Source organism: Salvia miltiorrhiza, chromosome 5, assembly GCF_028751815.1.
Source record: "Salvia miltiorrhiza cultivar Shanhuang (shh) chromosome 5, IMPLAD_Smil_shh, whole genome shotgun sequence".
Lineage (NCBI taxonomy): Eukaryota > Viridiplantae > Streptophyta > Magnoliopsida > Lamiales > Lamiaceae > Salvia > Salvia miltiorrhiza.
In genome coordinates, this window is record NC_080391.1 from 44,159,462 (window position 1) to 44,175,808 (window position 16,347).

The following is a 16,347-nucleotide window of genomic DNA, read 5'->3' on the forward strand; positions in this document are numbered from 1 at the left end:
TAAGAATCTATTTGTTTCAATTACATTTAAATATCTTTTTATTATTTTTTCTAAGTTGAGTATATTTTTATTTAGATTTAATATATATTCAATATGAGAATGTATTAGATCAATTCTGAAATGATAATTTATTTAAAATTATTTTTCATGACCAAATTAAATTGAAGAATCTATTTATTTTAAATACATCTCAAAAGTATCTTATTATTTACGTTTTTTTCATGGTGAAGTTCAATACAAATCAATGCGGACATAATAATTTAATTGAAATTATTTTTCACGACCAAAATTAAATTGGAGAATCTATTTGAAATTGCAATTTTAACATGACTTTTGAAATGTGTTGAATTAAATCACCACCTTTTCAATTTTTGTTATTCTGTCCCTTCCAATTTTTTTCAAGTGAGGATCTAACCAAGTTACCGGCAATAAGCCTAAGAATGACATACCAAAACTGTCGAGGAGAAGGCCAAAACAAAAGAACCTATAAAATTACATGTCTTTAACAGCACTTCGGCGATCGAAAAAAATTAATAATTATTTTATTTAAATTATGAATTGTGAAGTATTTTAAATGAGATTACCATTCTGTTGGAAATTAAAAAAAAAATCACATATTTCTGGGCGCCGACATGAAAGTCAATAGACTCAATTACAGTTAACGAAAAAAAATACATCCATTTATACAAATGTAGAAAACACACGTATCTAAAAATGCATTCTTCCTCTAAAAAGTTGAACAACAACAAAAAAAAAAAGGAACAAACAAAATAAGGTTGACAAGCAAACCTATGAAAACCAGTTCGGACGATTGAACCGGTCGAAAACCATCCAAAAGTCCGGTTCAATTCTAAATAAGTTACATAAGCAGGCTCCAAAGGGAAGGAATGGAGCATGCAAGTGAAAGAATGAAGAATCCACTATTTTTTAGTGTAGTTACACAACTCATTACATAATACATATGAATACGAATAGTATTACAATTTGCTATATAAAGCTAAACCTTGTAAACTAATTATACACATCAATATACAAAGAATGCCGCTCAACCACATAATATATAGTTACAATTCCACTATATGTCAACAATAAAAATCAATTGTGCAGAAATGGGCACTTACTTCAAATGATGGGCAGTCGGAATTTCGCTTTGCTTATGGAGAGCTTCTGTGAGAAACTGAGAGTACGCCACTGGGCACGCCTGCCACTTTGTTCTTCACCAAGCTACTCTTGACAGACCCCGTGTCAAATACATGAACCTGGAAGGTAAAACGGCATACATGGAGGCATGGAAGGTAAAAGCCCCACTTTCTTCCGAAGCTAAACACCATGAACAAGCTTTGTTTCGAGCATAGTGTGGAAGCAACGAAAAGAGTCAGCAGAAGAAGTGCAAGATGCTTCAATGACGGGCAGCTATGAATGTTGATATGACACAGCTTGTAATGGGAGAAAAAACTTATATGTCTAAACCAACTGCAAGAGTTTGATAGACCCAGTTGAATTAGCAGCAACAACCATATTTGACTTTGGTCTCCAGCAAACACTTGAAACGAACTGTCCATTGTCATCTTCCGTCTCCTTACCAGTTATGGGATCAATGGAGCCAAATTTGTGGGCAGTGATCGGCATGGGCAGAGATTTATAGTAGGCAAACACCTGCAGAAATGAGCTCAGAGTGATGACTACTATTGAAAAATGCACAAATTAGCACATGTGCGAGCATATCACCAAGCATAGCTTTTGAAAAATCCTTCTCTATAGAATAACTGAATAAGTGGTAAAGAAAAATAAAAAAAATCACCAATAGCGATTACATGATCACAAGCTGGCACAGCAAAGACGGATAAGCAAAGTCACTTGTACATTACTTTGACTAAAATGGTTTTATCCAGAGCCAGGCATAATAAAAACAGAACCAACAATCCACGATATCCATGCTTCAGTTAAAACAAAAACAGAATCATCATTCACATCATAAATATCTATTCTCTCTGGCATGGAATAGCATATAGCAGCGGGCAATATCTATTTAAAAAAGAAGTGATCCCATTATCAATGAATGTAGTTGCATATATGCCTATCTTCTCATAGAATACCTTTTTTTTTATGCCAACAGTGTTTACATGATGCTAATATCATTTCAGAACCCACCATTATGCATTCATGCCAAAAGCAAGAGAGATGATTTAGAAGTGAGGCGCACCTCATTTGTCTCGGAACCACAAGTTATATACCCATCATTAACCGATAGGCCAACAAAGTTCTGTGAAGCCGAAGAACAAAGTTGAGTTAGAGATTTTCTGAGTGGACTATATCAAGAAAAATGCTTCCAGTTTTGGGATGGGCACCAACTAACCTTCTCATTAGTATGCCCTCTAAGACTTGAAATACAAGCATCCTTTGACAAACTATTGGAACTTGTCTTCTTTAAATCCCAAATCTTCAGTGTGTTGTCAGTAGATGCAGATACAAGCGTTCCTGCATCCAAAAATTTTGCATAGCTTACAGCTTTCTCATGGCCCGCCAATACACACCAAGGTACTGAAACATTGCGAAGGTCGTAGCAATAGGTCTTATAATCAGCAGAGCTGAAGGCCAATAAATGAGAGGAGTGAGGTGAGAACTGAACGCAGCAAACATTTGCATGGCTCCTAATTGTGCACAAACTATTTCTCTGCGCCAGAGGGTAAAGATCAGTACCATAAAAACAGAAAAGTGCAAAGAAAAAAGAAATGATAAAACTTCTTAGTGACTGGAAAATTGGTTTGGCCACACTAGAATCCCAAGACCAGCATCAGCTCCACAGAAAGTGTAAGAACTGAAGTAGAGTAGCTTCAGTTGGAGAGAATCAACAATCAGAATACTCACTAGTTAGGCTCACAAGAGCTGGCTGATTGTGGTTATATGGGGATTATTTAGCAGCATAAAGAAAGAATTGAATGGCACAGGATTTACTATCCATTGCAATCAACATTTCTTCATGTAACAGAACACAAAACCTTAACAATTATAATACTGTGATTAGGAATGCATTTTCTCCAACTTCTAAATCATCCAGAACATAAGAATTGAACTTGAATCCCAGGGAAAAGAACCCTTGGGCAGAGAGAGAGAGAAAATAAGAGGGTCGTGAAGAAAAGCAATCAGAAGACTTAGAAGCACAAGATACACAATAGGACTAGGAAAGGCAATACGTACATCATTGATACTCCATACTTTCACCAAACGATCATCACTGCCACTGGCTAGTTTCGTAGGATCAACACGAGAGAAATCAACAGACCAAGCCCTTTGATTATGCTCAACAAACTCAGAAAACCCTTGACCAGTTGATGCATCCCATAACTACAACATTGAGGGTAATGGTATGTAAGCATCTCAGAGACAAAGTACCAAATACAAATAAGAATATAGCAAGCTCAAGATAACCAGAGATGTTCAGAATTATATCGGGTAATCAGACGAGCATCTTGATATATATAACTCCACAAACGTACACGTGCATGCAACATTCCTCATTCCAACTAGCTACGGAAACATACAGATGAATGTAACATGAGGACTCAAAAAATCTTCCTTGCGATCTAGCTCTTTAAGATAACTCAAATTAATAACAAGCTACCTATTTACTTATTTTTTCTTAAATCAGTGATAGAAGAATGAGCAAAGAAAATGGACCTTGACTATGCCATCATAATCTGTCGAAGCAAGGAAGTTTCTGATATAGCTGTTCCAGCAAACACAACTAAGCTTTGACTTATTCGATATTTCAACAATTGGATAATGAATATCAACTGAATCATCAAAGAGAGCCTGAAATTCGAAAATTTTTATCTTCTTTGACACCCCTCCTGTAGCCAAGTAGTCTTCATCCCGGTCGAAACTTAAAGAGCAGATCACATTTGCAGAATTATTAAATTCTCCATTCCGCAATACTCCTCTTACTTTGAATTTTCTGTAGCGAGCATATTTACACAAACCGTCAAAGAAGCCCCCTAGACGATCTTCAGCATTGTTCTCTTCCTTTCCCATAGTGCACCTGTTTTCACGACTTGTCAGGAGTTCTACATCCCTATCCGTGGCAGAATTACCGTCTGCAAGCTGATAGTTTGATCTCATAGAAAAGTAGGCATTTTCAAGTTGCCTGACATTACTCATTAACCTAGTTTCTGCATCATTTGTATGGCATGTCTTTAGACATGGCTCCACACTTGCACTGCTCCCGCATGCAGCAGCAGGTGCCTTTTGAAGTAAAGAAGATAGAACTGACGACTTTCTAGGTTTCCGTTTCTCAACCTCTTGAATATCAGCTTCAATGCACTGGATTTGTTCCGATAGACTGAGTGCACACTTTTGTTTTTGCTCAGATAATGTCGAAAGGAAATACAGTAACAAATCTGATTCCTCATCTTCTTCATGAATAGATGACAACAACTCACCTCCATGCAATTCTTGAGTACCACTTAAAAATTCAAATTGCAAAATTTCTCTGAAATTCAACAATAATCCCACCGTTATTGAAACTGACATCATATGAAAACCAGCCACAGAAAAAAAGGTTCCAAGCAAATTGTGGGAATTATCTAAAAATATATTTATTCCAAGAATGAAATCAAATACCTGGTTGTAGGGCGTGATGAAGGCTCAGGATGAAGTAACCAAAGGCAAAACCCAGCTTCCTTGGGATTCTCTGAAAGAAATCTGGGAGGGAGAATCCTATGACGTAAATCAAGCATGGCAGCAGCATGAGATCTTCCAGAATCAAATGAGCCAAGTAACTGACAGTACCATCCATATTAATGTTAAAAGAATAAACTCAGACAAATAGCTTACCAGGAAAGGGAAAGTGAAAAACAAGAAAGTAAAGCTTCAACTTAATCATTTAAGCTATTAGTGTCACATGCAAGCCATAGAAAGTACACTGGTTGACATTTAAATAAGATAACACTAGGTGAAGAGCAATCTACCACCTCTAAATCTTCAATACCTCACACTATATCCCAGTAACCACATATATCAAAGTCTAGCTATAGCCAAGAAACTACAATTTCAAAACATTCAAGAAATATAAGCACTGCATTTAAAGGTCCTTCTCATTCTTAAATTACACCTGAGTGTGAACACAGAAAACCAAAGACTGTCAAATACTTAATAATCCAAAAAGGTATCAACCTTAGTTGTTAAATGAATCGAGATGAAATGAAACATTAGTAATTCTCTGAAAATTTTCTTCAAGGTGTCAATGAAGCTTTAAAGTTACAGATGTGGCACATCTGAGTTTAGAGTGAGATCTTCAGAAAATCATACAAATTAAGATGCATTCACTTTAATGGGGCAATAATCAATGCCGTAAAATATGGCATGCTAATAAATTGTGGCAATCAGATAACATATTTTCTCTCATTCAGCCAGAGTTCAGACTTGAGCATGAGCATTCACAAACCTCAAATAGAAGAATCCCCAGGCAATAGATGTTTGATGCAAAGGTACAGGCTTTCTCATTGAACTGCTCTGGACTTGTATACCACTTCTCTTCCAACATAAAATTCACAGAGGACCGCAATGCATGTAATGAATTAGGCACATTGTGGCCAAACAGTTTGCTGTAGTTCTTAGTTTCTGTTTTAGGATCCTGTTCATCATCTACATCATTGCTAGGATCCTTGGAAACATTTCTGGATGCAAATCTAGTACCAGAGCTTGACTGAAACTGGGGCCACCTTTGGATAGAGCTCAACTTTTCACCTAATCTCTGCTTCTTCACACATTGGTTCTCAATGGGAAGCAACCTTTGATTTATTGGCCTCTTTTCATTACGATTAAGACTAGATTGGTAATTATCTCCATCTGTAATATTATCTGTGATCCCTGTATGTACAGCAGATCCTAGATACATGACCTGATTTGACGCTGACAATTTGAAGGCAGAAGGACTTAAATCTTGAAGCGAAGATCCTTGAGAGTGCGAAAAATCAACAAGATCCAGAACCTGTCTAAATATATTTATTTTCTCAACTTTATTTGCTTTCTTTCCATCGGCTTCCAGCCATTCTCTTAAACTTATTCCATCAATGTTGCTTCTAGTACCAGGAGTTTTGAATGATCCAGAGACTCCATCTGAAAGAGATAATACAGGCTTGCCAGTGTAACCTAATGGTGCGACAGAATTTTTTGAACCAGCAATGCCAGACTTGGGATGAACCTGGTCCCCAGACACAGTACCTGATCCTCTGCAAGTGTGGGTTTTATGTATTATTCCTTTGTCTCTCAATGTACTTTTAATGAAGTACTCTGAAAAACCAGATTTAGATAAGATCTTTGTCCTAATGCCTCCAGAAGAATACAAAGTACAGCCTGGAATACCTTTATCATTGTTCATTAATTGATTTTCCATGACAGCATCTGATGGTGGCTGATTTTGATCTAGTAATCCAGGAAAGAAATTATTATCCTCATCCTCCCAAGCACTCGAGGTTGCCTGACCTTTTCCTTTGTACCCACTTTGTCCATGAAAGTTGCTGATTCCTGATCTGCCACCTATATGGTACAAATTCTGCCACTGGTTTCTTTTAGTTTGCGTTTGATCTCTATTGTTTGAACTACCCACAACAGTCAACTTTTCCCCATCACAATTTCTTAGCGTCAACTCTTCAACCATTGCCCCAGCATCATCCATACAGCGTGGACTGGCACTCGCATGTTCGGAAGAACCAATTCTGTCCATGTCTTTTGCATCCAGTATAACTGAATATCGATTTTTTGGCATTTGAGGATAATCATCAACGCCAGGTGTAACCATTTCATTTGATTGCAGCATGTCGGAACTGCCAGGTTTTATTGAGAACTCATTCTCTTTATGCCGGATACATGTACCATTAACAGGTTCGGGCATCTCATCACCAATTGTTTCATCCATACTATCACATTCAATTGGACAACACCGACTTTCGCTGAAACAGTTGCAACATGAGGAAAGAAAACTTACTTATTAGACAGAGTCATAATAAGATTTTGTTAAGTAAAAGGCAAAGATAACTTGTAGCATGACAGCAGTTATAAGAAAACTACATCTATGATCTGTACAAGATTGCTATTCCTGTTGTAATAAGCCCTCAAACCTTAACCAGCTAATGCCACCTAAGTTTTCGTAGCTAACTCAAAACAGAACCCATTCTAGAAGTTTAGCCCATACATGAGGTGATAAAAGTTAACATCTCACATTGCTTATCTTCTCTGTAACTTACTGAGTATGATTGGAGCAATTGAAAGTGTATAATAAATTCCAGTTACTAAATAGGAGAACCTTCAAAAATCGAAATAATTGTGCATGCCATTCTGAATCTAAGACATTACTACAAGACCAAATCCAAAAGCTGACGAACCAATTCAATCTTTAACCGGCAAACAGAAGTTCAATACAGCACACTAAACATCGGAAACAGTCAGTCCAAATACAAACTGAGTGTACGAATGCATGGATGCATAATGGGAGCCAAAAGTGATGCACATAAATTAATTAACAAAAGAAACTAAAAACAAAACACACAGCAAAAATCTTAATTAAAAAACAATGCGAAATTGTCAAAATCCCATATATCATAGAAAATGCATCGTATTAACAACCCAGCTATTCCTACTTTCTAATCACAACCGCGATTGAAGTGTCTATTAAACCTAAAATCAACACAAAAAGGGGACCTGATCGAAACAAAATCAAGATGTAAAATCCAACTATGAGCAGAAGGAGTCAGCAATCAGAGCATAGATACACAAACTTTCAAGTCATAATCACAAAACGTAAGCAAAATTCAAACAAAAAACAAAACCCAACAAAATTTGAGGAATAAGTCAGACATTGGGGTTCATGCATACCTGAAACTGTATGACGGGCGAGGGAATCAAAAGCAGGAGCTGGACAGCAAACGCAAAAGGGGAAAATTGTGAGCCATGGAATAAAAAGCCCTAATAATTATTAAGGAGTAGAGATTTAGAGATGGGCTCTCGGAGATAGAAGGGAGTCGGAGATATTTGTGGTACTTACCTGAAATGGCAAAAAAGTTATCTATTCCCAACTGTTGAAGGGTATGGCGACACACTAATCTGCTTACTTTTAGTATTTCTTAATCTCAGATTAAGGTTGTCTGATCACTAATCCCTTTTTTAATTATTGGGAAAGGGTTTTAATCTCGAAGTTGGGTCTTGCCCATGCGCCCCCTCTCTATCCACTAATTAAAATAAATATTCCTTGTGCGAAGAAGATGAGGTTAATGAATTTTTAATAGAGAAAATTCAATTATTAACTCTCGATTTATGTAAACATATAAAGTACCAACATAATTATATTGTAAATTTAGTTTTAAATAAACGAGCGTACTATACTAAGTCAGGTGAAGGACAAGCCTTGTCGACATTTAAGCTCGATAGATGAAATCTTATTAGATTTGAGTTGGTTGCTCCGAAATCTATTTCATCAATTTAAAGTTAAATTATTAAATCACTAATCTCTAGTACATCTCGCACTACTCGGGTAATTGCGCGTGTAATAATAAATTGGATTAAGTTCATAATGGGACAAAATTAATTTGGAGTGTTGATTTAATGGTTACATTGATTAGGGGTGGGATTAACAATTTGAGAAAATCTACGAAGTGGTATTGAATAGTCCACGTCCGTAAAAATGACCAGAAATCTAATTGGAGCTTTTCATGGTCAACTCACGTGGCTTTTTGTGGGACAAGACTAAACTCGCTCATTCATTGGTTGATGTGTTGCCACGTCATTGGTGAGATGTACTAAATTTAACTGCATTTGCCTATTGGCCGTCATCTGACAGGCGGATCCCTCGAATTTCAAATTCATTTTTAAGTTGCTAATATTATTAGTATTATCTATTGTTATTATTATACGTAATCGCCTCTTCCCAATATATAATAATTTAATGAAGTGGTTTATAGATCTTTGCGAAAATGACCGTTCGTTTTGGATGATCATATATGTGAAAGGATAGTATTAAATATTGGGCTAATTTGATCTCAAACAAAAAAAAGAAAAGAAAAGAAGAATGAGACTAATTTCAATCGACGTAGTAGAAAAGTAGCAAATGTGATCGTGGTGATAAATATTTGGAAATTCGACTTATTTATTAGAAAATGGAGAGTCATAAACTATGTACAATTTCTATTCACATGGTATGATATAGTGAACGAGCTCGAAATTTGTTGAGGTATAGTTTAAATAAAACTTAGAAATTTAAAATATTTTAATTAAATGCATAATATCTGGACAAATACGGACTAGATTAGATTAATCTTATCATATCTTGTTAGGTTGTGTGGATACGGCCCCTGATTCAATCTTGTGAGAGTGCCACATAGAATTAGTCTCAGTGTATGAGTCTTAGCTTATCTCCTATGACAAAATTAATCTTGGACCAACTCAAGCTTAGGTAATATCGGGCTAATTTTGTTAAAATATGGTATAAACATAGTTAAAAAGGATAGAGAAAGATTTAGAGGCTGTGAATTTGTATTGCTTGAGTTACTGAAAATTACAGCCACCCTTTTATAGGGTTGGAGAAAGATGTACAAGGAAAGTAAATAAAAGGAAACAATAAATTAAGGATCTTGATTGAAAGATTGATCCTTTAATTTTGTTGTTTGATTATTTCCTTTCAACACTCCCCTCAAGTTGAGTGACGAGATTTCTGATGCTCAACTTGTCAAGAACTTCTATAAAACGCTTGGAATTCACGGCTTTGGTTAGAATATCAGCGAGTTGGTCTTCATAACGTACAAAGGGTAATGCCACAATACCACTTTCGATCTTTTCTTTGATAAAGTGCTTATCAACCTCGACATGTTTCGTTTTGTCGTGTTTCACATGATTCTCAGATATACTGATGGCAGCTTTGTTGTCACAGAACATCTGGCATGTCTTTGTTGGAAGAAGACCTAGTTCCATCAACAATCTTCTTAACCAAAGGACTTCTGTTAGACCACTCTTGATTCCTCTAAACTCTGCTTCAGCACTTAAGAGAGCCACTACCTTTTGCTTTTTGCTTCTCAATGAGACAAGATTACCTCCAATAAAAGTAAAGTACCCGGTTGTAGATTTCCTATCGATTGGATTTTCAGCCCAATCGGCATTAGTGTAGGCTTGTATCTCTAGATGTCCAGTCTTTTTGAACAGTAACCCATAGTCAAAAGTTCTCTTCAAATATCTCACAATTCTGAGCAGCTTCTAAGTGGTCGGCTTGTGGTTGGTGCATAAATTGACTCACAACACCAACGGCATAAGCAATATCAGGTCGGGTATGAGAAAGGTAGATAAGTTTCCCTACCAGACGCTGATACTGCCCTCGATATGCTGCTCCCTCCACAATTTGTAGCCCATGATTCACAGCAATGGGTGTTTCTGCTGGCTTGCAATCCAGCATTTCTGTCTCGGGAAGAAGATCTAGAGTATACTTTTTATGGTTGATGAAAATTCCCTTCTTTGATCTGAGTACTTCAATTCCGAGGAAATACTTTAGTTTTCCCAAATCCTTCATTTCAAACTCTTTAAACAGATTTTCTTTCAACTTCTGGATTTCTTTTGAGTCATCTCCTGTTATGATCATGTCATCCACATAAATAACCAAACAGGAGATAAGGTTACCTCGTCTCTTTAGAAATAAGGTGTGATCTGAATTGCTCTGCTGGTTCCCGAACTTCTGCATAGCTGTGGTAAATCTCCCAAACCAAGCCTTAGGAGACTGTTTAAGCCCATATAGGGTTTTCTTCAATCTGCAAACCTCACCATCTTCAAACTCATCTGAGAATTCCTGAGGGGCTTCCATGTAGACCTCTCTTTCTTCTTCTAATTCCCCATGAAGAAAAGCATTTGTAACATCAAACTGATGAAGATTCCAATCCTTGTTGGCGGCGATAGAAAGAAGTGCTCTGACATCTTTGCCACTGGTGAGAATGTCTCTGCATAATCTATCTCATATGTCTGCGTGTACCCTTTTGCAACAAGCCTAGCTTTGTACCGTTCAATAAGCCCGTCTGGTTTCCGTTTGATTGTGAAAACCCATCTGCATCCTATAGGCTTCATCCCCTTTGGCAATCTGCACTTCTCCCATGTATGATTTCGATCTAATGCACTTATCTATTTCTTCATGGAATTTCTCCAATGTTCGATCTTTAGAGCCTGTTCTGTTGTTTGTGGGATCTCTTCTTCATATAAAGCTACTTCATAGGTTGTGGCACTTCTAGACAAATTTCCCTTGCCAAAATTCCCAATAGAGTATTGAGTATTTCACACAGTCTTCTATGGGGTATATCGTTTAGGAAGAACACCCCGATTACTTCTGGGTGGTAGCACATATCTCCCAGTATCACCATCCACCATATTCCCTTCATGTTCGTCTTCAATGACTTGAGAAATATGATCAGAAGACTTAGGAGCAATAGTGGTAGGTTCAGAATCTCTTACCTCAGATATCAGTGGCGGAGGATATATGAGCTCGGGCAGCGGATTGGATTGTTCTGAGGTGGGTGAGATTGGCTCGGTGGCAAGGCTAACTTTTTCTGTTGGTGACTCAACCTAAACACCTCTAGATTGACTTGCAATAGGACAATGACACTCTAGCAGTGGTAAGCTAACCCAATGTTATCTCTCAAGGAAGATCTTAAAAGGCAATTAATTATGTCACAAGAAAACTATAAATTAATGATTAAAGCTGTAAAATTATCTAAAGCTGAGAAATTAAACTTAAACTAAAGAATTATCTAGGCATGAAAAAGAATTATTAACTAATGCGTGTAAATTAAACTTAACTAAAACTTAATCTTAAAATTATTTAGGAAATAAACTATAAAACCCTAGGCAAAAACTTAAACGCAAAAAATAAAGGAATTAACTAGGCAAATTGAATTTAAATAACTTTAATTAAAAGCTTCTAATCTAATCTAACTAGGCAGAAACTAAATTGCATAATTTAAAGGAAAGCATCGTAAAAACGCATAAACTAAATTGCAGAATTTAAAGTGCAGAATTAAAGAAAGCATAAGTAAAAGCAAATAAATAAACTTGATTAAAAATACCGTAAACCGTTTCAAAGACGAAACTACTGTCACTCAATTCCAATCTTCGAAACAAAACTAAGCTAAACTAAACTAAACTTGAATTTAAATAACTATACTAAACTAACTAGAACAGAAATCGAAACTAAGAATAATGAAAGCAATAAAAACCTAACTTTAGCTAACTAGGCGGAAACTAAAGATTAGGGCAAAGAGATTATCTAACTACGTCTAACTAAGAGCCTGGAGGCAGAAGGATTATTTTTCTCCGTTCATGTTCAGCCCCTTTTATAGACTTCAAATTAATCTTGATCACTATCAAACTTGCCATGCAAAACTGGACGCTAAAAGGAATAGAATCGTGTAAACATAGGTAATCTAGCTGGCAGCGTGCTCTGCAGATCACCTCAACTCTGGCAAAAATCGTAGCTCTGCAACATAAGTGAACTCTGGAAACTCGGCTTTGTAAAGGTATGGCAGAGCTGAAAGTCAGCTCTGCAAAGTTCAGATCCGGCGAGTAGTGCAGAGCTGAAAAGTCAGCTCTGCAAAGTTGACTCTGTCGATCTTACTCTGCTCTGTCAAGTTTACTCTGGCGCGTAAGTCAGCTCCGTCGATTTAGCTCTGCTAATTTAGCTCTGCTCTGGAGATTTCAGCTCTGCTAGGGAAGTTCAGCTCTGGAGATTTCAGCTCTGTACACCAGAATACACCTAAAAACGCCATTTTCATCCAAAATCTCCAAAATTACACTCTTCCATCTATAAAACCTAAATCTCCTGCAAAGCATAAAACAAATCATAAAACACACCAATTTCTAGAAGATTTAACTTAAAATATGCACATACAAACCCCTAAAATTAGAACAATTAAGCATAAATCAGTTGGATCCATTTCCAGACCTGGCATTGGTAACTAACTGGTGATCGTCGTATACCACCAAATAATTCCTACAATTCTACCAAGAATTAAATGAGTATAGTAATAAGCAGGGTCGAACCACAGAGAACAGAGTAATAACTTCAATTTCCTAGAGATCTAATTCGATGTAGCCACCACGCCTTAAATTGAGAGAAAATATTAATCAACTAAGAAAGCAAATAATTCAAATAAACAATTACTAGAAATCTATCAAAGAAAGGTAACTCGGCTCGAATAAATCCATACTAATTTAATAACTCCGTTCATCGATGCAAAGATAAATTCATCCCTATTAACCAACCAGTTATAGGATGTCGTGAACGCAGCGGACGTACCCCAATTCCTATTTATTGTGTCGCGATAGACAGTTGTAGACGTTAGCCTGCCTATTTTCTTTATTAAAATATAACCTAGCTGGAGACGCTAGACCTAGATTTAATATTCTAATAGCATTAAGATGAAGGAACCCAATTTAGACAAATTACCCAAGAACGCAAGTAATAATTCGTCTACCAATTTATTAATTCCTACTATGAATATGGTAGTTTTATCACTAATCAGCCCTATTCCATCAATTACGGATTGAGGGAACTAACTGACTGTAATCCAATTAAATCTAAGTTGATCAGGCTTAAATAAAATCGGAATTGACTTTAAACACAAGGAACAAATTGAAATCAATAGGAACCAATTTTATGAACAATTAGGTCTCAGAGATATTAAATAGTATTTCATTATTCTCGCCGACTTAAGAATTTACTCATAATTAAACTATAAACCATCACATAAATAAAAGCAGACATGAAATAACCAAACATAAAATAACGAAATAAACTAAAAGTAAAACAACCAATCACCAAATTGAATGAGAAAGAAAACCACGTCTGCCAACTTGATGAATTTGAAGTAAATTCCTCCCAATATCAAAAGCAAGGTCTCGAAAAATTCTTGTAAAAAGTGGAATGAAACTTAAACTAAATAAAACTAATCAAAGCTAATGTTGTCTCCAAAAGTGGCGGCTAGATTCCCAACAAAATAAACTTAAGGGATTAAAATCCCTAATAGCCGGTGTTGGGAACTTGATGAAATATCCTAGCCCTAGTTTTGATGATGCCAAAATCATTAGGTTTTCTTTTGTAATAGACTAGAACTTTTCGAAAAGTGTTGGAGTTCATTTTCTAATTTATCTAGTGTTCTGAAAACTGAAGATTGAAGACCACAGGACTGAGGACTGAAGACTGAATGACCTCAACTGAAGACTGCTGTGAAAAGGCCAAGTCAAATACTGATGTTTGACTGATCGAGTTGCTTACTGAAGAATCAATTATGGCTTAAGTAATAATGTAGGCCACGTGGATTTAACGGACTGATACTAAAGTCAAGTATCAGTTGACATTCTTCCTCGGACTGAATCTCCTGAGTAAAGAGGAAGCCACGCACCTTCATGTACGGCCGCATTAAATGCAGAGATATTGAAGATCGTCATTTCTCTGTAGAGTATTCCTTTCTGGTGACAACTTTTTTCAGAGGAGCCTTACCTTCTATACCTGAGACGCCATCCTTCACCAAATTAAGGAACTTCGAAGATTGAAGCCTCAGCCAAATTCAAATTACTCTCACAACGGATGAATTCTTGAAGACCATCTCCGCCAAGGATCTATTCAAGACTTCTCCTATAAATAGAGCTCGAGGAACACTGCAATCTTCACCGATTCAAACGCACAAGCTGAACCTCTGCCAAATTCGCAACTCAACCATTCACTACCTTTAAAGTTTTGAATCGAATAAGAGAATATCCAAAGCCAAAATCAGTCTACTGATTTCATACATTCTCTTAGTCTCTTAGGCAAATACTTTGTAATATCCAAAGCCTAAGTTCCCGGTTACAGAGAGTCTGTTCTCTGTAATCTAGTTGGTACTTCGAACCTCCTTTCAACTGAGCGAAAAAAGTGTTTGAGTAGAGAGGAGTTCAGACCAGTGTTCTGACTCGAAGAGATCTTAGCCACCCGCTGGTAAAGGCATTGTTGTGTCTTAGCATGCTAAGAGTGAGCGAGAAATCCAACCCAGAGTGTTGGTACTGAAAATTGTATTTTCAGTCTAAGGTTTGCTGTGCACCCGTAAGCACAAGCCCAGAGTGATAATCAGTGTGTTTAACTGACCGTGGACGTAGAAACTTGTTTCGAACCAGGTAAAAATCATTTGCCTTTTATCACTTTCAGTTTTACTTTTTTATTTGTGCACAAACTTGTTTATAGCTGAAACTGATTAATTGCAAAGTGAAACTATAACCAGACAACGTGTTAATCAAAGGCTATTTCAAAAGATAAGTTTTCCGTTGCTAGTGTTATTAGTCCAACTGATAGATCTTCGGATAATCAGTAAGATTCATAACACTCCTCTGTTTCAAAGTTTGACTGAAGCCCTCTGTGGATATCAGTCAAAGTTCTGTTGTTTAACTGAAATTGTTTTTATTTGTTGACCTCAGTCAAACTCTTTCAGTATCAGTTGATACTATTTCAGTTATCTTCAAGAGTATTAAAAAAATAGCCTATAGGTGTATCCCCCATACACCTGTTCAGCAATCCTCCGGGACCCAATAATGGGCTAATCGGCCTCTTCCCAAAATAAAGCCCAAAAATATATAAACAAGAGTTTTAAGGCTTAATTAATTCTAAAACATATAAGTCCTAGCCCAGCTCTCTTGCATCTTCAAAATCAAGCTAACATTTTATCAAAATCTCATCTTTCATAAGCTCTTCGCAATATCCACTGCTCTTTACTCTCGAGCTATACAATTTCTGTACAAAATGATGAAATTGAGGTTTAATATAAAATAAAAAGAAAAAGTAGCATCCCTTGAAAGCACAAAGAGCAGACTAAGGGTTCGAAACTCAAAAGATGATCGAAAAATGAAAAAAGAGAAACAAATGCATCAAATCAATACCTAAAATCTGGATAATCATCCATTTCCGACCAACTACCATGAGCAATATTATCCATTACACTCATACAAGGCCTATTGCTAAGATCAACTACAAATTCCCTCGGCTTGTAGCCCAGTTCACTTGCATTCCTGAGTCGACTTTTAATGCAACCTTCCGGAACTTCCTGCACCGGCTTCTTTTTCGAACCTTTTGGGCGGCCAGACCCTTGCTTCTCGGAGAGCATTTCCATCCCCTGACTAACCTGTTCTTCTAACCGTGTAAAGCGACTAGCAATATCCTCCGACTGCATATTTGGAGAAGTAACAACCTCTTCCCCACGCTGACCTTTGTTGCTCCCGAAGTCTTCATCTCCTATGAAAGTCGTGGCTCCCTTACCCGCCGACGCCAAAACGTCATGTCGCTTAGGAGTGCAATGAGCCTCC

General features: G+C 36.8%; 1 protein-coding gene across 2 annotated transcripts; it reads right to left on the minus strand.

The window, feature by feature from the left end:
• Nucleotides 1–901: 901 nt before the first annotated feature.
• Nucleotides 902–8,242, minus strand: LOC131024688 (protein SPA1-RELATED 2). Of its 2 annotated transcripts, none has more exons than XM_057954208.1 (9): nucleotides 8,042–8,242; nucleotides 7,873–7,911; nucleotides 5,444–6,950; nucleotides 4,621–4,778; nucleotides 3,679–4,489; nucleotides 3,199–3,345; nucleotides 2,357–2,674; nucleotides 2,204–2,263; nucleotides 902–1,656 (listed from the first exon to the last, which is right to left on the minus strand). In XM_057954208.1, exons 3-9 carry the CDS (start codon nucleotides 6,914–6,916, stop codon nucleotides 1,465–1,467), a joined length of 3,159 nt encoding a protein of 1,052 aa, XP_057810191.1. In that variant the 5' UTR covers nucleotides 6,917–6,950; nucleotides 7,873–7,911; nucleotides 8,042–8,242; the 3' UTR covers nucleotides 902–1,464. The 2 variants fall into 2 exon arrangements, with proteins under 2 accessions (XP_057810191.1, XP_057810192.1); XM_057954209.1 differs by having other exon boundaries at nucleotides 7,873–7,962; nucleotides 8,042–8,201.
• Nucleotides 8,243–16,347: the final 8,105 nt, after the last annotated feature.